This window comes from Myxocyprinus asiaticus, chromosome 13 (assembly GCF_019703515.2).
Source record: "Myxocyprinus asiaticus isolate MX2 ecotype Aquarium Trade chromosome 13, UBuf_Myxa_2, whole genome shotgun sequence".
NCBI lineage: Eukaryota > Metazoa > Chordata > Actinopteri > Cypriniformes > Catostomidae > Myxocyprinus > Myxocyprinus asiaticus.
The window spans coordinates 16,325,492-16,352,544 of NC_059356.1; the positions used below are offsets into that span (position 1 = coordinate 16,325,492).

Genomic DNA, 27,053 nt, shown 5'->3' on the forward strand with positions numbered 1-27,053 from the left:
GAGTGCATTGGGAACTGGGCATTCCAAATTGGGGAGAAAAAAATAATACACAAGAATATGTGTGTAAAGAATATGGAGTGGTGGTGGCTTAGTGGGTTAAAGCACAGAACTGATAAGCAGAAGGTTGCCAGTTCGATCCCCATAGCCACCAGCATAGACCTTTTTCCATAGGTTGTAATGATGCATTTCCACCATATTTAACAGCGTAAATCTCGCAAAATGTTTTATATTATACATTTTTTAAATATTGAGTGTAAATTTATAACAACATTATGCTTTGTGCTATATTACCCATATATTAGTTTTAAAAAACGAATTACCACAGCTGCGAGGAGGTTTCTATTACAGCTGCTGAGAGATGACAGTAAATTTGGCATCTTCTCACATTTTACTGTCTAAATCCACCACTCTCTATTTTTTCCCTCTTCTGGAAAGTCATTCAAATGTAATAGAGGATTTTTTCTTTTGGTCTTGGAGCAAATGGGTAAGTGAAAATAATAATAGCTGTGATCTCCCATTCACTCCCATTCACCGCAGTTGAAGTTTACCCTGCAACTGCGTTCCAAAACCCGGAATGTGAAAAAGGTCTATGGTGTCCTTGAGCAAGGCACTTAACTCCAGGTTGCTCCAGGGGGATTGTCCATGTAATGTGCACTGTAAGTCACTTTGAAAAAAGCATCTGCCAAATGCAAAAATGTAATGTAAACGTATGCGTGTAAACAGCAGTCTCTTGTTCTTTGCCCAGGTTTCTTCCTTATTGATGAGTGATCTTTCTGTTTTTCTCTCTACTTTAGTCACATATTTATTCAGGTCTGCGTTTGATGTTGTTAAGAGGGTAATGTATCACCTGAACTCAACTGCTATTGCCTTGGCAACATCAGAGATAAGTACAGAACACACTGCAGGCCTTAGAGAGTTTTTCCATTTCAGCCTATGTGCCAAATCAGAGAGAAATGCATCTGGGCCTTGTCATCACAATAGTAAGCCGAATTAAATTTATTAAGTGCGGGTGGGAACACTGAGAGCGAGAGGAAAGGTTAAGATAAGATCTACTATATAAGCAACATAAAATATACATGCATAAAACATTTTAGACATATTCTAATAAAAACAATTTCTAATTCAAATATTCTAATTCCTGTTGTATTGCAATTTAAAATGTTATTGTTTGTGCTATGTGGTAGCTCTTTATTAGAATGAAGCATAATGCATATCCTAGTGACTTTATATGTTTACTGTGCAAAATCACATGGAAGAATTCCCTTAAATATCACTTGAGATTATAACTATTTTCCCTTTCAATTTTTTCAGTATTCTTTTATGTTGTAACTCCAAGCACTGCTATTTTAAACTAGATATTTACATTTCCTGAAGAAAATGGGTTGGGTGCTTTTGCATGCAAAACTCCTCGCTACAATGCTAAGGTGTTCTGGGTGGTTGCCATAGTGTTGCTATGCAGTTGCCAAGACGTTCTGAGTGGTTGTTATCAATTTGTTGTGCAGTTGCTAGTGTGTTTTGGGGGGGGGGTTGCTATTCCTACTGAACCAAAGTCAAAAGAGCCTAGCCCCAAATTTCTATGGTATTCTGGTGCCATATGGCTTGAGGCCCTGCTTTAATGTAAGACTAATAATGTAGAACAGTACATCCAATCATACAGTTTGGCCTGTGTTACCAACGAAGCTTTTTGCTCACTTGATTTGCAGACTGTGTCTGGTTTGAATGTTGTTCTGATGGATTGTTGGATGTCTGTGTTTGCAGCAATGGTGTTTGGATGAGGCTTTGAGCCAGATTGGGCACTGTTGCTTGGAGAATGGTCTGCGCCTAAAAGTATACAGACAAACTCCAAATAAGTTTCCTTAAAGGAATATTCTGCGTTTAATACAAGTTAAGCTCAATCGACAGCATTTGTGGAATTAATATTGATTACCACAAAAATCTGGATTACAGTGAGGCACTTACAATGGAAGTGAATGGGGCCGATTTTTTAATGTTAAAATACTCACTATTTCAGAAGTATAGCCACAAGACATAACATGCGTGTAAACATGATTTTGGTGTGATAAAATCACTTACAACCCTTTTCTGTGTGAAGTTATTTTATAATGGCAATGTAATGTCAACAAGCCCTAAAACCCTTTAAACAACTTTACAGCTCAAATAATACACAGGTTTTAACAGAAGAATTAATGTAAGTGCTTTATAAGCTTCTTATTCCTGCCTTTAAACCTTCCAAAAATTGGCCCCATTCACTTCCATTGCAAGTGCCTCCCTGTAACCTCGATTTGTTTTTGTTTTTTTAAGAAATGGAGGAACGAGTCAAAATAATTTTTTGTGGTAATCGAGATTTTGCCACAAATGCTGTCGATTGAGCTTAACTTGTATTGAACCCGGAATATTCCTTTAAGGAGACATTGTAAACAATCTAGATGTATCCAGAGACCTGTGTGGTGATGGAGTTGCTGGGCTGGCTGATGTTGGCAGGCAGTGAGATGGGCAGCAGGATCTGTGTGGCAGTTTGGGTGTTGATCAGGGCCTGCGTCTGGGGAACTTGCTGGGTGTTCATATAGAATTGCTTGACCGGGACTTGGTGCATCTGAGCATGTGGTTTTTCCTGTTTCACACCTGTAGTTTGTGGCAAGGGACTCTGCTCAGAGCCGCAGCTGGGGGCAGCACTGTTCTCCTCTTTGATCTGGACTGGTGATATGGGTTCTGGCTGCTGCCCTCTGCCCTGCTGGCTCCTCTTTTCCACCTCCAACTGCATTTTCAGCTCCTCCACCAGTCGCTGCTCCTGTTCCAGTTTACGCATCAACTCCTCAATCTGACGCTCCTTCTCATGGAGGCGTTGGTCTTTCTCTGACACCTTGATCTCCATGGCCACGTCTTCAGGTTTGGGTTTGATGGGTGAGTGGGTTGGAGATTTGGTCGTTCTGTCCCTGCTTTCCTCCATACTGACACTAGAGACCTCCAGCCTCTCTGGTGACATGGGAGGAGTTATGCTCATGCTGTCAGGTTGCAGAGAAGATTTGGAGATGTTGGTGTCCATGGCTGTAGCATGTTGAAGGCTCTCCTGGTAGGCTTTAAGCCTTTCTATGAGGTCTGTTTTTGTGCCTGACACAGGAAGTCCACGCAGCTTCAACTCCATCTTGAGTTCAGCCACCTAGAGGGCAAAGGAACAGCTCTACTTATGCTACTTACTGTAAATATTCCACAAGCCGGATATGAAAGTGAATCTTACGAAACATGTCAAGAAATGTCCAGGTCACGTTTTGTCCCAAAAACAAAAGAAAAATAGAAGAAATCATATTTTGCATAAATAAAATGTAGTCTATGGGGCCGTTCGCAAAGACCGCTTTTTTTTTGTATCAGATTTTTAAATTGTTTTCCAATGTAAAGATACTCTAGACCTACGTCTTTTACCTTAGTGCCGCATCTAGCTGTTTTTTCAACATTTTTCACAGGAGCACCATGTTTTTTAGATGCCATGTCAGGTTAAAAAGAACTAAAAAAAAAAACAAAACAAAAAAAACACCACCACCACCACATGCATTCTGTATTTGTTGTGTTGTGTCCTGCTTTTTTGTAAGAACACGTTTGGTCTGAATGGCTCCTTACATTTTGTTTTTTAACATTCTGACATTCTTATCAGGAAAATTAAGCATATTTTATTCCCCTATTTTCATTTCTATAATGCATCTAATATTGTTATCCTCATTATTTTTTAAAGGGGTCATGACATGAGGAATAAAATTTTAACACCCAAGACAACATTGTACTATAAAAACATACTGTAAGTTTCAGAACTCAAATCTTCCTCCTCACTGCAAAAATAGCATTTATTGAAATCAAGCTGCCACAATGACTCGTTCTTTACTTCCTCCACACTGTGATAGACATTTGCATCTTTCCGCCTCCACAACACATCAATGCCTACTTTACCTTATCACTTCTGTAGCCCTGCCCAGTAGCGGTGAGCAGTGAGACGGCAAGGAGAGAGCAGGTCAGTCAAGAGCAGAGAGCCAATTATAACAGTAGGCGTTTACTGTCAAGTCTTAAAGGAGAAGCAGCACCAAAACCAAGCATTTCTGACAGAGGGTCAGAATGAGGGTGGAAAATGATCATGTTTTACAAATACAAGTCTTCTGTTTTTTGTGCAAAAAAGAAAAAAAAAAAAAACCTCAAGGAACATATTAAAATAATACAAGAAAAAAGGCATGTCATGACCCATTTAACGATGATTCCCATTACTGAAATAGTAATTTTTACTGTATTAAAGTTATTAATTTTTTTTATTAATTAGAGCCGTTGAAATTATTGCATTAACAGTTTGAATTAAGTATCATTACATGCACAGTGCCAGCGCTCAAAGCAAAACAAGATGTTCTCTGCAGCACTTTCATGTTGAGTTCAAAGTGAATGCAACTTTGCAACTGCTGTAGCAAAGTGGATCGTCACGATTATTATTGTGGAGGATGAGGGTTTAAGAGATTTAATGCCCATTGCAATGATTACTCGACTTTTGAGAACTAGTCTTTCAATTTGTAGACCTCTTACTTTTTGTTTATTGTTACTTGAAGTGCTGCTATTTTAGTGCAATTCTATCTTTATACTGTTTGGAAAATGTTAATAAAACATTGTTACATATTGTTTTGTTTTCTTTCCTAAGAAGGAACTAAATGGATTTTGAGATCAGGCATTATATAGAGTAAAATTTCAGCACGTTCAAAATCTGCGATTAATCAAAATTACCTATGAAAAATCACGCAATAAATATTTTAATCGGCTGACAGCACTAAAATGAATGTTTAATTAATTAAAGGTGGTACAATTTTTTTTACAATGATGTATAAATACTCGTATATACATTTAAATAAATGTTACAGTAATGAGAATAAAGTTTGCTTAAATGTCCTGAAAACACTGAGCTTGTTTACTTGGACACTAAGCCGTTTATTGAGAGTAAGTTGCTCTTAAAAGTGGCATTTACATGCACTGTGTTAAGGGCTTACTTGTTACCCCCATATACTTGTGGTTCGGATAGTAAGCCGTTTTCTCCACATCATGTAATTTCCCCAAGATGTTTGTGTAAATAACGATCATGGCATCTGAAGAAGACATCACTGTTTTTTTGTCACTTTGGTTTATTTCCAATTGTTCCACAGTTGCTGCTGTGTTTTTTCATCACACCTACAGCCGCATTGCGCTGCTATAGTGGGGTTTCCATCTTATGTCATTCTTCAGGATTCTGCCAGTGCAGTTGAGCGCGAATGCAGATGCGAGGGACAGTAGTTGACATTTTAAACTGGTGTGTTTTAGTTGACTGTGTGTGTATACATGTGTGCGATTTTCCCCTTTCCCACTGTACTCCCCAGAATTTGTGCCATCTGACTTGTTGATATGATCTACAAATCTACATGGCGCAAGCTGATAGGTTCTTTGAACTTGCTATCTGTAAGCCAATTGGCTCACTCACATGTAATGTGTTAAGCCAATCGGCTCACATGGCGTAAGCTGAAAGGTCCCCAGACCTGAAATCTGTTAGCCAATCAACCTGAACTCTCTCTTTTTATCTCAAATTTAAATTGCTCTGATTTGCAGATAAGCCATTTTCACTGCAACGTGCTGCAAGAGTGTTTACTCTGAAACCCAACTCCACCCCAGCTTCACTTGGTAAAATGTGACCTGGACACCTCTTTGCAAGATTTACACATATATTACACACCTTCATCTCATCTAGGTTAGCAGGTAGAGCTCCTGGTTTACGAATGGTCAAGGTGTTGTTGGGACGTGAAGGGGCTGCGCTGGGCAGAGACACCACAATTGAAGTCGGGCTGTTGTTTAGGGTGACGTTAGGGCAGCTGTTCTGACTCTCAGCCACAAGCCTGCACAGGAGAATTCAGGATTTTAAATGCAATGAGAACTTCCTGTTCCCTCATCATTCACAATCAACAGCCCTTTCAAACAATAGAAGCAGAGGTATATCTTGCAGCCACAGGAGCCAAAATGGAAAAGAATGTGAGGAACTGCCATTCTACGACTTGGGTGATGACAGGTCTGTTAGACAAGATTAATAGGGGAAACCATGGTACTGAAAGGCTATCATTCTTAGTCCACAATGCCTGCATTCCTTTTTGAGTTGCGTACCTATCTTGAAAAGCAATCAGGCTGATACTAAATACTCTAAATGTCAGTTGACACTGATATATTCAAATCAAATGCAACTACTTCAATAGGTCTGTAACTCACTGAATGACTCTGTTGAAAAGACCAGCATTTCTATTGTTTTGAATCTCGGTTCCCACATGAGATGCTGGTGTTTTCACCTGGCCTTTTAACTAGCTTTACCAGCAAGATCATGCAGGTTGGCCTGCTTTTTTCAAGTGAAAACTTAAAGAACAGTACCAAACCAGCACAAACCAGCCAGAATCAGCATCTAAATTAATGTTGGTCTGAGCTGGTATCTTCAGCAGGGGATTCTGAACTAGTTCAGAAACTAAACTAACCTGCTTAAAACCAGCCAGAGCCATCATGGAAATTCATGCTAGTCTAAGTTCTAATTTTTCAGCAAGGGATTGTGAACTAGTTGAGGAACCACACTAATATTATATAAGGCAGGATGTGTTTTGCATGCATCCCTAAATGTAGCAAACTTTATTGGAAACATGACATACTTGAGGGGTGCCGGCAGTATTGCCTGGTAATTGTAGTGCTGTTGGCTAAGGATCTGGAGCTGCAGGAACTGCTGCTGTTGTTGAAGCAGCCGGGCATATGAAGAGTCCATTGGGGCTTCATTGGGTTCCTGCTTCTGGTCGGGCGGGATGTACTGGTGATATTTGAGCTTCTTAACCCGCGGTTTGGGTTCTTTACTCTTCTTGCTGCGGCTCTTGTCACTGGGTTGTTTGAACTGGCTCTGCTGCATGAAAAGGGGGAACAGGTACAAGAATTGAGCTGTTGAAGATTATTAAAGGCATCATCTGAAATCTCAAACTTTCTGACCAAAGCCACCCTGTCGGTGCCAACGCTGTGTTGTATTGATATATAACCAGTCTGTTTGCTTTGTGATTTCAGGTAGCTCCCATTATCTTCCCAACTAGCTTATTCTCTTGCTAAAGGATGTGCTAGCACTCATACAAAACCACAAAGTGAGAGAATTGTGGGCCAAACTGCAAGTTTGTAACTGCTGTGAACAAACATCTACCTAAAATGACAGGAAGAGGAAACAGGATGCATAGAGGGTACATGACCTTTATTGTTTTAAATTATTAAGAGTCACAGGATACATGTTGAATATGGTTTGGTTTCTGTGGAAGGGAGTTGAAAGCCATCAGGATGTAATAACACCATTTCAATCCAGCTTATGTGCACAGACTCCCAAAGTTCGTGCTCCTTTGCACAAGCTCCACAGGGAGACAGGGTCAGCAGTGACCCTCTGTCATGAAGTAAATATCTGGAGAATGCTTTGAAGGCATGGATTATGATAAATGCACAAGTTATTGCATGATTCTTGTTTCTTTGTCCCCAGCTTTAGTTTGTTCTTCTCCACATTATGAGTGTGAATATTTCATTTGACCCTTCAGTTGAAGACAGAAGTCAGCTGTTGGTACTTCTATCTCTACATCTGCTGCTCTTTTAAAACTTTTGGCCTAAGATACCCTGACAAGTCATTTTAAACAGGCTGTTTACGAAAACAAACCACATCTTTAGGGCTCTCTTATCTTTGCACTGTGGCATGTAAGCAGTACTATAGAGAGAATGGATAGAGTGCAAAAGGCTTAAGAGGCTAGATTATGTTTTGGCTTCTGCATTAATTGGAGGTCGACCGATAGTGGATTTTGCTGATACCAATAACTAAGGCAGTGGAAAAGGCTGATAATTGATTAATCAGCCAATAGTTTTGTTTAAATCTATTTACAGTATGTACTGTAATAATAAAAAATGTCTTTGACATTTCTTTTTGTGAAGGACACAGACACTGAATCTACAAGAGTCTAAAATGATCTATAATAACCAGATATAATGGTGCATAATGCCTTTTTTTTAATGCTTTAAAAAACCTTGAAATACACCAGGGACTCTTATTTTAAAATGATGGAGACTTGGCTGTGTTACAGTGCTAAATAAAATATTTAGAATTGTAATGGCCCTTGCCCTCACCCTCCGATCCAGCAGGTCCCAGACGTGCTCAATGGGATTGAGATCCGGGCTCTTCGCTGGCCATGGCAGAACACTGACATTCCTGTCTTGCAGGAACTCACGCACAGAACGAGCAGTATGGCTGGTGGCATTGTCATGCTGGAGGGTCATGTCAGGATGAGCCTGCAGGAAGGGTACCACGTGATGGAGGAGGATGTCCTCCCTGTAACACACAGCGTTGAGATTGCCTGCAATGACAACAAGCTCAGTCCAATGATGCTGTGACACACTGCCCCAGACCATGACGGATGCTCCACCGCCAAATCGATCCCGCTCCAGAGTATAGGCCTCGGTGTAACGCTCATTCCTTTGACGATAAACGCAAGTCCGACCATCACCCCTGGTGAGACAAAACCGCAACTCATCAGTGAAGAGCACCTTTTGCCAGTCCTGTCTGGTCTAGCGATGGTGGGTTTGTGCCCATAGGCGATGTTTTTGCCGGTGATGTCTGGTAAGGACCTGCCATACAACAAGCCTACAAGCCCTCAGTCCAGCCTCTCTCAGTCTATTGCAGACAGTCTGAGCTCTGATGGAGGGATTGTGTGTTCCTGGTGTAAATCGGGCAGTTGTTGTTGCCATCCTGTACCTGTCCCGCAGGTGTGATATTCGGATGTACCGATCCTGTGCAGGTGTTGTTACACGTGGTCTTTCACTGCGAGGACAATCAGCTGTCCTTCCTGTCTCCCTGTAGCGCTGTCTTAGGCATCTCACAGTTCAGACATTGCAATTTATTGCCCTGGCCACATCTGCAGTCCTCATGCCTCAGTGCAGCATGCCTAAGGCACGTTCACGCAGATGAGCAGGGACCCTGGGCATCTTTCTTTTGGTGTTTTTCAGAGTCAGTAGAAAGGTCTCTTTAGTGTCCTAAGTTTTTATAACTGTGACCTTAATTGCCTACCATCTGTAAGCTGTTACTGTCTTAATGACTGTTCCACAGGTGCATGTTCATTAATTGTTTATGGTTCATTAAACAAGCATGGAAAACATTGTTTGAACTATTTACAAAAAAGATCTGTAAAGTTATTTGGATTTTTACAAAATTATCTTTAAAATACAGTGTCCTGAAAAAGGGACATTTCTTTTTTTGCTGAGTTTATATATATATATATATATATATATATATATATACATATATACACACATATATATATATATATAAACTATCGACCTCTATCAGCATAGATTTTTGCCGATAACCGATAGTTCCAAAAAGCAATTATCGGCACCGATTAATCGGTGAAACGATATATCGGTCTTCCTCTACAATGAATACCCATGTTTGCATGTTTTATATAGGTAAAGTGAATCCTTTGACCCCACTAAATCCACCCTACTGAAAAGACCAGCATACCAGCAAGGTCACCAGCATATCTTGTGTTTTGGATGCTGGTTCCCAGCATGCTGTACATGTATGCTGGTGTTCCCACCAGGCATCTTAACTAGCTAAACCAGCAATACTTCGTTGGTCAAACAGCTTGACCAAAACAATTCTGCTGTTCAGCCAACCTCAACAGCTAAGGTTATGTGTGGTCCACCAGCTAGACCAGCATAAACCAGCTTGGACCAGCATGGAAATTCACACTGATCTAATTTCTTCACAGCTTATCTGTTGATTTCCTGTGTAACTCTCAGTGGATTTTTGTGAACCACTACAATATATGTTGAGAAATTACAAAGCATTCAATCTCAATGCATTATCGAAATGATCAGTTTCTCAGTCTGTGTGATGTACATTATCATCTAGTTTGAGCTGCTATTGAGAAATCAGCTGGTAATGAAGTGAGTCACTGATCATTATCTATGATGAGTAAACATGGGCAGGAAATGACATCAGTGTGGTTGGGACACATGGTTTACCTTCACAAGGGTGGGTCCGGGTTTAGTGGGAGTTGCAGCAGTGACTGGCTGAGTGGCAGTCATTACACGACTGTTTGCTTGATCTTCTACTGATGTTCTACTCAGGAAGTCTGTATACTGGGTTGTAGGTGGACAGAACTGAGATAAAATTAGATTAAAAACCATGAGGACAGGAAGAGAAATATAAATCTAACCAATGGCACAAGGCTGATTTCTGGATAGCTGCCAGATGTAAAATAGACACTCACTACTTAGCCCTTCTGGAAAGATGTTTCAGTGATAAATTGCTTCATATGCTTTAATGAAAGCAGTCTTTATATCAAACCTTTTTATCAACAGCTAACTGTAAATAATAGCACACTGAAGTTTCATGTACAATTATTAATCACTACACTGGATGTAAATGGAATGGCTTGTTCAGAGGCTGACCTGCAGGTTGGAGCCAGTCGGAGGCGATACAGAGGAAGCATCAGGCATTCTGGCCTCTATAGGGGACGATGCAGAGCCCTGAGACTCCTGACTAGCTGGTTGCTCTGGAGACAGAGCGTCACTACTGTCCTCATCAAAGTTATAAACGTCCAGTGTCTTTGGGTAGTTCACTTCTCCAACTACAGTATCAAGAAAAAAAGAAGAAGAAAAAACCCGCCCAGCAACAGTACAAAACCAAAATAGAACAAATCCAAAAAAAAAAAAAAGAAAAAAAACACAAAGCGATAAATAAAACAAAAACAATAAAAAAGCAAAAGTGAAGTGAAGCGAAACAAAACAAAATGCAAGGCAAAACAAAACAAGAAGAAAAAAACATTACAAAACAAAACAAAAACATTAAAAAGTCATGAAGTTAGAGATGTCATTTCTCTAATTGCTGTAAATCTGGTAAGCACATAAAAAGTCTTTATTTACCAATGATGGCCTCTTTGACACTTGAGTCAACAGGAAGTATGTTCTTCTCCACCAGTTCCAGTGGTCCAGGCCTCTGTGCAATCTTCTCATTGAGATCATCGGCTAGACGTGCCCTTTTGAGTTTCATCTGAGTGGCCTGCAAAGAAGGCTCCGCCTGGGTTTCTGAAAAACACAAACAATTGCAGAAAATATCAGCCACGTATCACATGCTGGTCACTAATTTTTAATGAACAAATGTGCTCTGACAATGCTAATTCAGCTGCTTACCTTGCAGGATGTGCATACGAACCAGTTCAGCACGGTCAGGTCTGCTGTGAATCTTATGCTTCAGGAAATTCTCAGTCTGTATATGGTGAAAAAAATTTAAACAATAAATACATTTTTGGCAGAACTTGAGTAAACACATCTCAGCATGCAATTATGGTCATTGCACATTCAATTATGCAACAATGCATCCAACTAATTAGTGATCCTTCCACAATCTTCCACATTCTAAAACTTGCATAGGACCACTGAAGTATCATTTGTTAGTTAACTAATGAAGAATGTAAAGTGTAAGAAGAAGAATATTTATTATTCTTACCCTTGCCCTCTCCAGACTTCTGACCTGCTCATGAAAAGCTGCAGGAGTCTTCAACGCTGGAAAGAGCAAATTAAAAACTTTCATTTATACAAGACAAGAGACATGACATCTTTATATAATATTTCATCTTTATCTAATACCTGTTTAGACATGTTTATCCAATACCTCAAAGATCAAGTAAAGCATTTAAAATTGCTGACATGATTCCAACAGCAGCACTCGGAAAACCTCTTTCAAAAATTTTGCAGTGGCATCTACAAAACATCTGCTTAAAGGAAACATTAAGCAGTAGTGTCCTGTGGGCCTATCTAAGATTAGCTTATTTGCTAAAGTTAATATAGAAAGTCAGCATTTTGACACACTTCAGAGAACCTGTGCTTAAAGAGATAGTTAAGCCAAAAATGAAAATTCTCTCATGATTTACTCACCCTCATGCCATCCCAGATGTGTTTGACTTTCTTTCTTCTGCAGAACACAAATTAAAATATTTAGAAGAATATTTAAGCTCTGTAGGTCATCACAATGCAAGTGAATGGGTGCTCCCTGGCCAGTAGGGGGTGATATGCAAGAAGGATGCGAATCACCAAAAACAGAAGGAGAATGAGAAAGTGAAAGTAAAGTGGAGATTGGCTGAGCACGGAGGAGAATTTATAGTAGAAAAGGACTTCAATATTAATCTGTTTTTCACCCACACCTATCAAATTGCTTCAGAAGACATGGATTAAACCACCAGAGTCATCTGGAGTACTTTTATTTTGCCCTTATGTGGATTTTGGAGCTTCAAAATTTTGGCAACCATTCACTTGCATTGTATGGACCTACAGAACTGAGAAATACTTCTAAAAATCTTCATTTGTGTTCAGCAGAAGAAAAAGTCATACACATCTAGGATGGCATGATGCTGAGTAAATTATGAGAGACTTTTCATTTTTGGGTGAACTATCCCTTTAAAGGGGTATTTTGCTCAAACATGAAAATGTATCCTCATATTGTTTCAAACTTTCCCTGTTTCAAAATTTCTTCCGTTGAACACAAAAGGAGATGATTATCAGAATGTTGGCCTCAATCACTATTCACTTTCATTGCATCTTTGTTCCATAAAATGAAAGTGAATTGTGACTGATGACTAAATGATGACAGAATTTTCATTTTTAGGTGAACTATCCCTTTAACGAATAAATACAACACAGAAACAATTCTGCTATGACTATTTCTGTGAGCGTTGAGTTGTCATCTACATAGTCAACAGGAAATAAGCTCTCTACTCATTCACATCCAGACAAAGGGGCTGTGTTTTGATTAGCCAAGATATATATTGATCAGTCTTCTTTGATTTGTCATATCACCAACCAAACCTTGCCTCTGAAACAGTCTGCTAACTACATGAAAACTAATATATAATCCTGACATTAATATAATAAAAGTGACAGTTGCACCAAAATTAAAACTGTCAATATTTACTTGTTATTGACTGAGGCTGTCTGTCCCTAACATTCTGCCTAAGGAAAGAAATAATGTCATGCAAGTTTGGAACAACACAAGAGTACATTTTATTTTTAAGAACAATCCCTTCAAAGAGTGCAATTATTGGTCTTTGTGAAAGAATCCGAGCCATTAGGCATTGACTATAAAGCCCAGGAGGCAACCACAGATCTTGCTGATAAAAAGTACAAGCTCAGTCGCTGACTCACTCTTGTTACTCTTGGAGCTTGGACCGTGACGTTAGGGGCCCTCTACAGACAGCGAGCACTGAGAGAGCAGGACAGCTCCCGCTGCTCCAGACAGACATAAGTCACACCATTGGTCTATCGCCACTTTCTTATCAGTTCGTATCCTCAACAGTCGCTTTCTTTTCTTAGAACTACTTTCCTTACCAACACTCATAACTTAGTCCATCACTCCACTGCCATCTACAAAAAACTGTACCTGTTGGCAAATGTGCTCCACTTGACTCAGAGTAAGCATTTGTGCTCTGCTTAAATGATGTAATTATGTGCAAAAGCAAGAATGTCCCTGCTGAATAAAATTAAATCAGCCAAAGATGGTTTGCTGGTCTTAGCTGGTTTGAACTGGTCTCCCAGTCTGGCCAAGCTGGTGCTACTGACCAGTCTGAACAGGTTTGGGGACCAGTAATTAAAGACCAGCCAAACAAAGGCTATCTTTTGGCTGTTTTTTTTTTTTTTTTCAGCAGGGGTGTGAGACTCTGTGTGAATGACTGTGGATAAAGTGTTAACCCTTGTATTGTGTTCATTCTGGGCTAACACATTTTGTGTTCCCGGTCAAAAATGACCAGCCCATTAAGATTTATAAATTATAACATTTATAAATCTCTCATATTGCATATCTTATCACACATTGCATTTTTTTTTTTTTTTTTTTGTAATTATTACTTTTTTTTTGTACTCCTTTTTTGAACATATTTAAAAATATATATATAAAAGTATAGTAAAGTATAGTTTATACTGGGCAAGTTGGGGGCACTCCTTGCTAAAAATAAATAAATACATAAATAAATACATAATAAATTAATAAGCCCTTGCTTGATCTTAATAGGTGTCTTAATAGGAAAAAATAGGTGTCATTTTAAAACTTAGAATCTGGACTTTACAATGCATAAAGTTAATCCAATTCCAGTTCTTAAACAATGCTTTTTAATTTGCTGGCAAATAAGATCTGTTTCATTCTCATCATTTGCAAATTAGTTTTCACAACAATTACAGTCAGAGTTGGTAAAACCATAAAAAAGATGAGAAAGCCATGTGTTATACATCGTTGGAAAGGGCTCAATTAGTAGAATGCAATGAGCAAATTTGTTTCACTCAGAGGCCAAACTGCAGTGAGTATTAATGTATGAAATTCCCACTGACACACAAAAGTATAATAAACAGGTGTGGCTTTTTGTCACGTTTTTCCTTATTAATTCCTGAAACATTCATATAATATAAACAATGACATATCGAAACTTACAGCAGACTATCCGATTTAAAAGAGCCCAAACACAACATAATATGCTAAGTAGATCTTGAAATATTCCTCAAAGAGTGTACATGAAAGGATGATGCACAAAAGGGTGCTTAACACACACTGTGTGTGTGTGTGTGCACATTTCAGAGGACTTTGTGTGTGCAAACACACATCCACATATGCGCTCATCTAAAGGATTGGCACTTAATATTTCTGTATGTTGTTGTCTAATCCATTCATTTCCAATGGCCATTCATTTTTGACTGGTAACACAAGTGTAACAAAGTGAAATAAACCAAAAAAAATTTAAATAAAACGGTCCAATTTTTTTTTGTATGTGTTTTCAGATACCATAATTAAACAAAGTTGAGGAATTTTATTCCAACTGGATTAAGTTAAAAAAAAAAAAAAAATCGTTAGGATGAAAAAAAAGACGGGAGCACAACATAAGGGTTAAATTAACAAGGAAACAGGACATTTGACTAAAAAGAAAGTCCACATCAGGTAGGCTAAATTTGTCTAAACATAACAGTTCAGACATTAATAGACAATTAACAATTCTGTTTCCATGAAGCATGCATACTCACGTGGCATGATGCCTTGCTCTGCCAGCTGCTCGCGTGTGCGCCTCTGCTGTAGTCTGAGCTGCAGCACTGTGGAGGAAACAAGAAACAGAAAGACTACAAATATAACATATGAGTTTCACACTTCAATTATTGCCCAAGACAGCACCAGATACAGTGTCTTGAGTGTGTCCCAAAAACCAAACACAAGATCCAGACCCAATCACTCATTATCAGGTTCTTCATCCAGGGTTTAATGGAATTAAATTAAATTCCCTCCAGGTCCCCTTCCACTGTAAAATCTAATCAGTTGACCTTACCTAGGTAAACATACTTATTTGGCTCAAGTAAAGTGAAATTAATTAAGTAATAATAACTAATTACAAGTAAACTTAACTCATCTGTGATTAAAGTATCATTGTTGTTATCTAATTATTTAAATTCAGTTATGGCATGTATTATACAGTATAGTATAAAGGGAAATTATGACTGGACTCTAGGTTAGCCATATGGCACATTTAATTCTCCTCAGTACTTCTTAGTGCACATTACTCTGCACTTTTATAAAGTACAGTTGAGTAGAGAAGAATGACTTAAATTTAACTGGCTCCAATCTCACCAGAAGTAACACTAATCACCCTAATGGTGACTTCACACGAATCACAACTATCAACCAGCTACAAAACAACAACAAAAGTCATAAGAATCAAAACTATATCCATTATTAAATAACAATTATTATTTTTCTACATAAGTTCCCTTGCTTTAACCAAAAATACATAATTTAATCAAGCATAAGGGCTTATGGGTATTCCACACAGCCACAGTTTTGTCCTTGATCATTTTGAGATAGTCATACTAGAAGCCAAAGTTTAAAGAACAAATATATTTAAGTTATGATTCCAAAATGTGACATTTTAAGTACTGTTTAATTAGGACCACTTAAATGTTTTATTAATGACAACTTTAGGGTTTAGAGAGTAGCGATAATGTAAAACTAGTAAGAAAAGTAAAAATTAAGTTTAAGTTGAGTAAACTATTTTGACATTGGGAGTGACCACAGCCAAACTCATTCCCTCCAAAATTCAGATCAGTATTCAAAATTCAATATTAAAAATAAAACTAATGGTTCTTTAATGGCTGAATCTTAAACTATTACCACTATCCAAAATATGTGGTTACAGCCTAAAATACTAAGTTAATTAACATTACTCTAAGTCTTAAGGGGGTCGCACACCGGACACGTTAGGCAGAAGACATTGCGCATTCTAAAATTCGAAACAATTGTTTTCTATGAAGCTACTCACACCGCCACCGCCGCTCAGCATCTGTCAGTGGCACCCAGCTATGACTCCGGAGGCTGCTCAAATTTCTGCCAAGCCACAGAGCGCAACTCGCATATTTTCCATTCAATTCGACCCAAATCATTATCAAAGGACATAGATTGCGTTGTTCATTCATAAAGAAGTGAAAACATTTTTTTTTGTGTGTACTCTTTGCCACCTGAACCGCATCGGCATACCCTGTGTTTGATACCTGTGCCGTGTCCTAGCCACGACGCGTCGTGGCGCTTCTCGTCCGGTGCGCGACCACCTTTACCCAAGTGTGCTACATTATTTCAACCCCTTCATAGTAAGTCCAGACTTCAAATCATTAAAAGAAACAACATTCCGACACAATTTGTGCTAACCCTGTTATATTAAAAATGTTTTGGGGTTGAACGCTTCAGGGTTACAAGATTTATGTGTTGGAATGTAACAGAAGTATCAGATGGAACAAAAGATCAATAGTACTGACCTTAAACGCAATCATACAACAGACTGCTGTTTATAAAGAGTGATCAACAACAGAAGAGCTTCCAAAGCACATAAGTGGGAAAATAATAAACAGTGCAGTGGTCCTATCAACTTATTACAATGATGTCATCTTAAGTCTTGGCTGAACCGTCTCCCTTGCATACACTGCCCATAAAAAGCAAGGTGCTTAGAGTTTAGCTTTGGATGAGGAAGCACCGATTCATTAAAACCCAAGAACCTCAAGAAGACTGTGAATGCCTGAGTGAAAGGCTGAAATGCGTTATGCACAGCCTATAACACCTTGGCCAGTGCTGAATGTTACTCTACCATCCCAATAAACTACAGATGGGGCTCAGTTTATACATTTATAAACAAGCATGCATGGACATGTTTGTTCAAGAGAATAACACGGCTCCTCTGCAAAAATATTTGAAAAGGACGATGACAGTTGATGGTGACAAATGGCACGGTGCAGTGTGGAACATCCATCCCTGCACCCCCTGTCCCAACCCTTCCGCCCATCAGCAGCACTGGGAGCAGAGAGTGACTCTGATTGGGTGCCGAATGAGGCCTAGCATACCCAGTTCTGCCGAGCTCCCAGGAGAGCGACCATTCTGTCTGACTCACCCCTGCTAAAATAAACCAAGCCGTTGTGAGAACAAGGCCTGAGAAACTGAAGATTTTATAAATGGCATGTGTGGAACACATTCTCCATCACAGATGGCAGCTGGGTAAAGACCCAGTACAGGAGTGAGTGTATGTTCAATGCCCCCCTGCCCCCCCCCCAAACCCAAAAGCTCAGAACACTCTGTCTCCGTGTTTTAGATTATGCATCTGCGCCAGGAGGTTCTGTAGTGGGTTTCAATATTAAAGCAGTAATCCATTGCCAATCAAAATCTGTGCGACCCGCAAGTGGGTTTTTCAAAACAAAGTGGCAAATGAAACCTGATGGAAGAGGGGCATTTTACTAGCAAACAAATAATACCATGATTTATCTTCATATCAGAACCTGTGGTACATGACATGCCTGCAGTCATCCCAATGTTTGTTGAGCTGATGTCAACCCTGATGTTCTTTGGTGAACCCTGGCTGACCTTGTATGATTCAAGCTGGCTCTAGAGCTCACCCTCAATCTTTACAATAAACAAAAGGCAGCTTAGATCGCTCTGGGTTTTACTTCTCTAAAACCCTCTCTCAAGATTCAATCTTAAGTCCCCAGACGTTTTGGTAACACACTTTACAATAAAGTTCTATACATGTAAGTTAATGCATTAAGTATCATAAACAAAAAATGAACATACATATACAGTAGGCTATATACTATATATAGCATTTATAAATCTTGGTTAAAGCAATTTTATAAATATTTAATCAATGCACTATTGTTTACTGTTAGTTCATTATGCATTTAAGGCTAGATTACACACAAATTTTATTTCTATCATTTACTTACACTCATGTCATTCCACTCACGTTCATTGTATGGAAATAAGATGCAATGAAAGTGAATGGTGACCGAGGCTGTTATTCTGCCTAATCTCCTTTTGTGTTCCACCGAAGAAAGTCTTATAGGTTTGGAACAACAAAAGGATTAGTAAATGAAGGCAGAATTTTCCTTTTTGGGTGAACCGACCCTTGTCATGACCCATGTTAATATATACAACTTTTAATGTTAACAATGTCGATAACACTATGCAGTAAGGTTTTATTTGTTAACATTAGTAAATGCTTGATGTATCATGAACTAACAAGGAACAATATATTTTTACAGCATTTGTTAATTTATGAAAATACAATTGCTCATTATTATTTTAAGTTAGTTTACAATGCATTAACTAATGTTACTATACAACTTTTCATTTAAAAAATGTATTAGTATGTTGAAGTAATTAAGATTAACCAAGATTAATTTGTGCTATAAAAATACTGTTCATCGTTAGTTCATGTTAACTAATGTTGTTAACTAATGGTAACAAATACAATACAACCTTACTGTAAAGTGTTACCAAATTCTCTTTAAAAAGTATGTACAAATTAACATTAACCAATATAAAATAAATGTTGTAAAAGTAGCTTATTAGTTCATGTTAAATCTTGTGTTAACATTTGCAATCTTATTGCAAAGTGTTACCAACTTCTTTGATAAGCCATCATAACCGGACATAAATTAAATGAATGGGCTTTGTTATGGCTACAGAGCTCCTTAACTCTGACTAAACAGGGACACTGACCTGTGCTTTGTTGACATTACTGTTAGGAAACATATTTTTACCAACTCCACCAATGACTGTATCTTCATAGCTGCTAGCAAAGACCGTGTATAATGTGAAGAGTCTAATGTACACTACCGTTCAAAAGTTTGGGGTCACTTGCCTGAAATGTTTCCCATGATCTTAAAAACCTATTGATCTGAAGGCATATGCTTAAATGTTTGAAATAAGTTTTGTAGACAAAAATATCTAGGCAAAGTGTGGCCACTTTGAAGATGATAAAATATAAGTTTTGATTTATTTTGGATTTTTTTTTTGTCACAACATAATTCCCATATTTTCATTTCTATTATTCCATAGTTGTGATGACTTTACTATTATTCTAAAATGTAAAAAATTAAAAGAAAGAAAGAATGAGTAAGTGACCCTAAACTTTTGAACGGTAGTGTATGTCGGCTCAGGTCTGAGATTTGATAAATGAATACACCCTTTGGTTTACAGCGATCAGAGACGGGCACTACCCCAACAACCAATAACTCATAGACAAAACTCTCATAACTTAAGCCATACATCAATAGTACTGAAGAATTCACTGATATCTTTTGTGTTCTTGAGTCTTAGTAAGTAAACCTGTAAAGAAGAGGTACTCCCATAAAGCATTAAAAGCAGATAAACACGATAAGGGTGCCAAACAATTAACTGAAGGATGAGGTAATGTTTGGGTGTGAGTTTGAATGAAAACCTGGATGTTATTAAACAAAATGTGATAAAACAGATCTCAAACAGCCAAAAGAACGTACATTTTTATAACCACCATCATTATTCTGATCTATAAACCATATAATCATTGCAATACACAAACTTTGGTACCCTGTTGTTCCCTTAAGGAGCTACTTCTACCTGATTTGACCCTTCAAAATAATTTTTATTGCCATTGGTGTAACCCAGTGTATTTAGGTTAATTCAGTCTTATTTAATAATACTTTGACTTGAATAAACCTAATAATTTATATTTTACCACATGAAGCAAGTTACCTGGCATAACATTTTTCACTGTGTGATGGAATTATGGCATAATTATACTGAGATCATGAGTAAGACAACATTTGTACACACTCAATATGATCTTCTCAACATGTGTTCCATTGATAATTACCAACTGCTCTTCCAGGTATTCCTTCACTCACATTTTGTTTCAACATCACTGTTGTAATGCAAATTCACATGCAAGCCACAATTTCTCTAAATCCACACAGGAATTTCAAAACGGATTCTAATGAATTAGATTTACCCCTGCAGACATTCAAGGTCTCCACCTCAAGGCAGGCCATGGAGCTGAGAGATGGATCAGACAGTGGCCGTGTCTGGAGTCCCATGGATTGCTGTGGGAAATGAGGACCAAGGCAAAACAGCAAGATCTGAAAGGAAAATTCCCAGCCTGGAGTTTGTTTCCAGCCCGTTCAGACAAGTTTCTTAACCAGCTCTATCATTAGACCGCTTGTGTGAGTGTTTATGGGTGTGTAGTACTCAGCGGAGTAAGCGAATGTGTGATTTCTCTGCAGCGGTTCAGCTCAGGCTCAGTCATTGGGTGAAAGGAGGGGCGGGACTAAAGCTTCTAGCTGTTAACCCTCAACAGCACCGATCACTGTATAAATACTATACTTCAAAAGCAAACTGCATTCTAGATAATAAAAAGGAGGAACATTATGGAAAAATATTCACATAAAACCTCAATTCCTCAATTCCTTCCTAAATTGCCATGCTTTTATTATGCACCATGAATTTGAATGTTTGTTTTTTTTGAGAAAAAAAAAAAAAAAGTCTGCAGCCCAGGCATATCTGTGTTTGTCTTTGTCACTCAATGTGGCTGTAAACAGATCATATCTAGGGGTTACAGATGGGATTTCACATTTCACTGTTTCCCACTGGAATTTCAACAATCTTCCTTTCTGATAGAGCACTGGGTGTCTCAAGGGATTCAGTGCAAAAAGTCATTAAATTTCAGCTTATCTACATTCAGTGCTCTCTTTCATAGTCACTAAAGTTTAATATTGCCAAGTAAAGAAATATTGAAACAAATCTCATCTGAATTGGTTGAAGTGATATCCGATGGAGACATGGCCGATTCTGAACATATGGGGACCTTTAGCAAAATACTACTTGGAGCCCCCCATCTGCCTCCAACATCCACATCCATTCTTTTTTCAGCTCCAGGCTGCGCTTCATGATGATGAAAAATCCTTTGAGAGTGCGTGTGCCATTCACATCTAGCTACAACTCTCTCCTTGCAGTTTCATTCTCCCTTCCCTCTCGTGCAACAAGGGGGCCCCCTTGAGCCATGACAGCTGCCCAAGTCTTACTGGCAGCTTTTAGTATATTCAAAAAAATACAAAAATGCCCTTGCGTTGCAGGGCTCCCAGTGGCTCGGGGGCCTGAAGTGGCCACTTATACCGCTTATAGCTAGAATTAATCATAACTGATTGTGATTAGTGAATTTCTACAATGGCATCGTTCACTAAAAACTATTGCATTTGAATGTTGTTGAATCCATGCCCCTAAATGTCAGTATAAGTACAAGACATCATAACCAAAAATGTACTGAAATGCACCTTAAAATCAGAGTAATTACTGACTACTGTACATGCACAGGGAGGCCCATTAAAGCCAAGCGAACACTACAAGAGTCATCAAGGTCGATCTGCATTGATAAGTTCCACTTTTAAAGGGTTTGTCATATGACATTTCTTATATGCAACACAAAAAGACAATGCACAATCAGAGAGAGTGTTGGCTGACTTTGTAGTCGCACCAGTGTGACCTCTAAAAAAAAATTGAATTAAAATGTTCACTTCGGTCTACCCATTTTTAAATATGTGGTTACATACTTGCCTTGTACCAGGAATGGGCACAAGTACTCTGAAATAACAGCAAAACCGATCATGAAAATAGTAGCTGCGTGAGCAAATTTTGTTTCCCCAACTTCTCTTTTGGATCAAAATCCAAGGACAACTACAGTATATAAAATTATTCCACAAAGTGCAATATTTTTAATTTGGTTGTTGTAGTCTGCTGCACCCTCCAAAGCCTACATAACCTCTTAGTGCACAACTTAACTGTGCTGTGCAATTTGCAATCAGCACCAATTTCTTGAACGTGCTTGCGCTGTTGCCTGATTTAAATAATTACTTCAGTGAAACAGGCGCTAAAACAGAAGTTACACTACAAATAATCATTATCCAGACTTGCAAAATCTCTGTCATGGTCCATTTTTATCCATCATGTTATTTTTATTTTCCAAATAAGTATATAGATGTATGTCATTCAATTACATTTTATATAGTCTTGATTAACTTTTCCATTAAAAAAGACAAATCAAAGGCAAAGACTGTTTTACCTGGGAGCAACTTACCAAACGTAGTAACTCAGCAAACATATATGGGATGTTATTGATGCTTTAACAGTAATAATTTAGGCCTATATCATATATCCATCCATATAGGAATTCGATAACCTGGATTTGGCAAAACAAGTTAACAAATTAAATGAAAAAATAAATAAAATAAAACAAAATACATAAAACATGCAAGTTCTATTTATTATTTTGCAGAGCTGGGGAATGTTACTTTAAAAGTCCACACAGGTGTGTATGCTATATATATATATATATATATATATATATATATATATATATATATATATATATATATAAAGTTAGTGTTTTTCTTTCATGTTGTTTAGCTGTCAAAACGAATTATCGGTCAATGTTTTTGAACTTCTGTAAATGACAAAATGTTAGATTCTGAAAGAATTTCTCCCTAAAAGTGTGAAAACAGTAAAGATAATCACTCAATGCCAGGAATCATCAGATAATCATCTATTTTATTAACAGAACTCATATGGATGCTGGGCCTTGAGACAAAAAAAAAAAAAAAAAAAAAAAAAAAAAAACAACAACAAAAAAAAAAAACTGTGAGATGCGACGCAACAGCCAAAGATCCAGACTGACCTCACAGTGAAATTCGGAAACAGTAGGTTGACTGCTTTTTAGATAAATTCGGTCTGTGCTTGCCGAAATTCACAACACTGCCCCCAGTGGCCAAAGCAGAAATTGTTGTTGGGCATATGGGCACCTGGAGCTCCATTTTCTGGGTGAAATGTCCACAGAGGTGCGCCAAAAGCTAGTTGTGAAGAGAGTTGTTTTCAGCTGTACAAGCAGTAATACAGTGAAGAAGAATGCATGTTTTATAAACTTTACTCCTAAATCTAACCATAAGGGGAGTAAAAATGTAATGTTAGAGGGAAGAATAGAATCAACATGGTGACTCATGATGATACAACGTGAGATCCAAACCTGGGTCTCCCAAGCTGCTGACATGACGTGCATCCACTCATCGCTGGAGCCGATGCATTGACAGTGAGTCGGCATAATGTGGCCGATCCTAGGGTACCAGAAGTATCGGGAACTACATGCTGAGCTCCCGTATGATCATGTTGCTGGATCATCCGTTTAGACCATCAAGATCAATACAATGCAAAATAATTTATATTGTTTTAGTACACAGGAATTACAGGCATCAAATATTTTTTTGAGGGCAGACAAACAGTGTAATTCCAGGGTTATGTTAAATATTGAAGTATCTGTGTGAGTCATAGTTTCAAGTCTATTTCAAGGCAACATGTCGGAGAAAACTGCTGATTAACACAAAACGTAATGACAAGAGAGTCGAGTAGTGGGAGCTGAAATACAAACATGCCTGATGGGGTCTCTGTTTGCTTCCCTAAATTAACCGGCAGGCCCGAGGACATGGTTACATTCTCAGGGGCAGGAATGTGTGCAGGGAGTGGGACATAAACTTGTGCTGTAGATGGACAGCTATCGCAGGGTAGTTGGACATGGTTCACCGCCAGACTGCCCACTGGACCAGCCCTTTTGTGCCTTCCCATTAGGGCTCATATACAGTAAAACATTTCCAGACTGAAGATTTGGCCACTATTGTGAGAGCCAGACAGAATAGGCATTGAAGGTGAAGGAAAGATGATAATATCACAGTGAACAGCAAGTCTTTACCCTCATGTTCTGTTGAGACTGACTTAACTGTTTTTATGTTTGGGATCCCAGACCCCAATGAGGTACGTATACAAACAATTACTGCATTATTGAAATGTATTTCTTATTTTCCCTTGAAAATGTTCTTCAGACCTAATCGAAACCCAGTAGGCAGGTTGTATTGAAGCTGTGTCCCTCTGTTTTATGACAGAGCAGATATAAACATTCAGAAATTTGAGTGCTTTTTTAACATAGTAACATTGTTTCTGTATGAGGTCAATTTGACCCTAGCAAAAACACATTGTAAAAAAAATAGGATAAATCAGAATAAACCTCTGAAATTTCTGTATCTCTCCAGTGTTTACAAAAGTCAGAGAATCTCAGTATGTACAATAATTAATGTTTTATACCCAAGGCCTCTGAGACCTCAAACAGAACACATTTTTCATGGATGACTTTTGACGCATGTGATCACTTTTAAAACATTATTTATAAACAGTTCTCATAAGATTGCAAAAAGTCATGAAGCATCAACATGATACATAAAAGGAATAGTTGACACGAGAACTTGAATTTTTTTAGCGCAAAACAGCGCAAGTTCTCATGTGTATATGCGAGCCACTGTGAACAAGTTTCTCTCATGCGTTCATGAACGTGAAACAGATGTTAAGATTTTCACTTAAGAAGGAATTAAATATCAGGTTGTTTCTCACCAACACCTATTGGATGCCTTTAGAAGGTTTGGAATATGATGCACGAGCCTCATAGTGATACCTTTTTAACTTTCTTAAGCTTTAAAGCAGGGACTAGAAACAGTTCAAGGAATGAACTTATTTTAGCGAGACAAGTTGGCAAGAATTATGGGATTGTTTTTCCTGACCAGGTCGCCTGCTTTTCTTGCGAGATCTGCCAACACTGCAAATGTTATATCACCCACATAATATTGTCATTTTAAAAACAATGTGCTTTTATTTTATTCTAATCGGTTACCAATTGGAAAGGAGGCCACAAAACACCAGGCCACAATGAAAAAAAAAAAAAAAAAAATTCTGCTTAGAACGAACCAATATAAAAATTAAAAAAAAAACATTTTGTTTCTAATCCATGCTTTGAAGTGAGGCACCATTACTGTCATTGTATTGAGAAGACAGGCCGTGACATTCATTAAAACATCTTCTTTTATATTCTACATAAGAAAGAAAGTAATATGGGTTTGGAGAGTAAATGATGACAGAATTTTCATGTTTGGATGAACTATTCCTATACATGTTAAATATACTTTTCAAGCCTAAATAATGGCATTGCAGTTTTGAGACCTCAAACAGAACACGAGGGTCAAGAATTCAATGCCATTTTTTCAGAACCGTAAAGTTGCATAGCAGCAACATAAGTGCGAGAAAAGACTCTTCTATATCTGAAACTTTCAGCAATTGTTTTTGACACAAAATCTATCACATTAGTTTACCAGTCGTGCACCCTAACATGAGCCAAGAACACTTTGGAAAAGACTTAAAGGGAGTGCTTAAGCCATGATTATATGTTGGCTTTCACTTGCAATTCCTGTGTAATTCCCCACATCTTACCACAAACAAATTACTCAACAGTCTGGCAGGCCTTATTTTCTCAGTGACAAATCGGGCAGAAGTTTAATGTATGACGAGGAAATAGGAGCCTGGGAGTGGAGTAGTGGCCTAAGAGCACGACCAAATGGGCCCACTCACCGTTCTTGCGCTCTTTAATGGGTGGAAGGCTCTGAGTGGGCAGCAGAGACAGTTCCTCCAAGTCATGGGTTACTGCTTCACTCCGTGGGCTCGGCACCAGGACCCCCAATGTGACCGAGGCCCCCTCCATTCCCAGACTCTCTAGGGACTCCATATCTCTTCAGGCGTAGGGAGAGGCGAGGGTCTCTTTCTGGAAACTATGACAGCAAGTGGGTGGGACTGGCAGAAACCTCTGATGGCAGTCTGCCAAAAAGAAACAAAAGGCTTTCAAGTGTTTTGCAGTCTTTATAAAAATTAGAAAGCTCTAATGGAGTTAAAGGTTGAAACTCCTGTCATAAAATACTTACCCTCATGTTGTTCCTACTCCTATCACTTTCTTACGTGGAACACAAAACATGAAGGCAAGCTTAGTGTATTCCATTGGAGAAAGATAGTCATATGGGTTTGGAACAACATGAGGGTGAGTAAATGATGACAGAATTTATTATCTAGTGGGTGAGCTATCCCTTTTAACAAACCTCAACAAGGCCAACAATGCAGCTCAGCGGTTCATGTATCGCTGACTCACATTGATCCCGAACAAATTATGGGATAAACCCACAAGAAAAGGATGAAAGCAGGAGATGGTAAACCCAAGAAATGCTCTTATTTCACAGAGCTTCCTCTAAATGAGAAATGTGACCTGTAAACCTCCTCAAACCTTTTACTATACACTCCCATGTATTTAATCAAATAAGTTTGACGGTCTTCCTGGTAAACCCTATAAAAACTCTTAAATCCTTATGGCTGATAAAAATTAAAAAAAGTGTACGTTCTATAAGTCTTGCTGTTGCTCCAATCCAAGACATGGTATATGGGAGTATATGCAGGCAGCAAGTCTGGGCCAGCTGTTTAATGTGTAATTCTGCTCCCTGTGCAATGTGATCTACATCATGGTACACCAAGAGGCTACTTAAGACAAGGATGTCTTTTAAATCTACACAGTCTAATTTAGCAATGTGCTGCACTAGAAAAATATATATGTTTACATAAATCAAAGACATGAAGATTTATGAAACAAACATTTTAAATGAACATAGGGCTCTATAAAGAACAAGGCAAACAAGATTCAAAACTTGTCACTGCAGGTTTATGATCAGACATACCGGGAAAATATATGTAACTATGCATTGGATGATTTAGACCAATCAAACATGCTGATTTCTTCCCATATAGCTTA

General features: G+C 38.3%; 1 protein-coding gene across 6 annotated transcripts in view; it reads right to left on the reverse strand.

Annotated features, from left to right (window-relative positions):
• Window positions 1-27,053, reverse strand: part of LOC127449949 (myocardin-related transcription factor B-like) — a 56,144-nt gene that overhangs the window by 7,069 nt on the left and 22,022 nt on the right. For 4 of the 6 annotated variants that reach the window (XM_051713596.1, XM_051713593.1, XM_051713591.1 and 1 more), the window contains 11 exons: window positions 25,835-26,077; window positions 15,085-15,150; window positions 11,534-11,589; window positions 11,218-11,293; window positions 10,951-11,112; window positions 10,477-10,655; window positions 10,048-10,185; window positions 6,669-6,910; window positions 5,720-5,879; window positions 2,441-3,157; window positions 1,693-1,821 (listed from right to left, as the gene is read on the reverse strand). In XM_051713596.1, coding sequence (XP_051569556.1) covers window positions 1,693-1,821; window positions 2,441-3,157; window positions 5,720-5,879; window positions 6,669-6,910; window positions 10,048-10,185; window positions 10,477-10,655; window positions 10,951-11,112; window positions 11,218-11,293; window positions 11,534-11,589; window positions 15,085-15,150; window positions 25,835-25,988 — 2,079 coding nt within the window. In that variant the 5' untranslated portion in view covers window positions 25,989-26,077. Of the gene's footprint in view, window positions 1-1,692; window positions 1,822-2,440; window positions 3,158-5,719; window positions 5,880-6,668; window positions 6,911-10,047; window positions 10,186-10,476; window positions 10,656-10,950; window positions 11,113-11,217; window positions 11,294-11,533; window positions 11,590-15,084; window positions 15,151-20,357; window positions 20,592-25,834; window positions 26,078-27,053 lie in introns of those variants that run through there. The other 2 variants (XM_051713594.1, XM_051713595.1) reach the window with 2 other exon arrangements.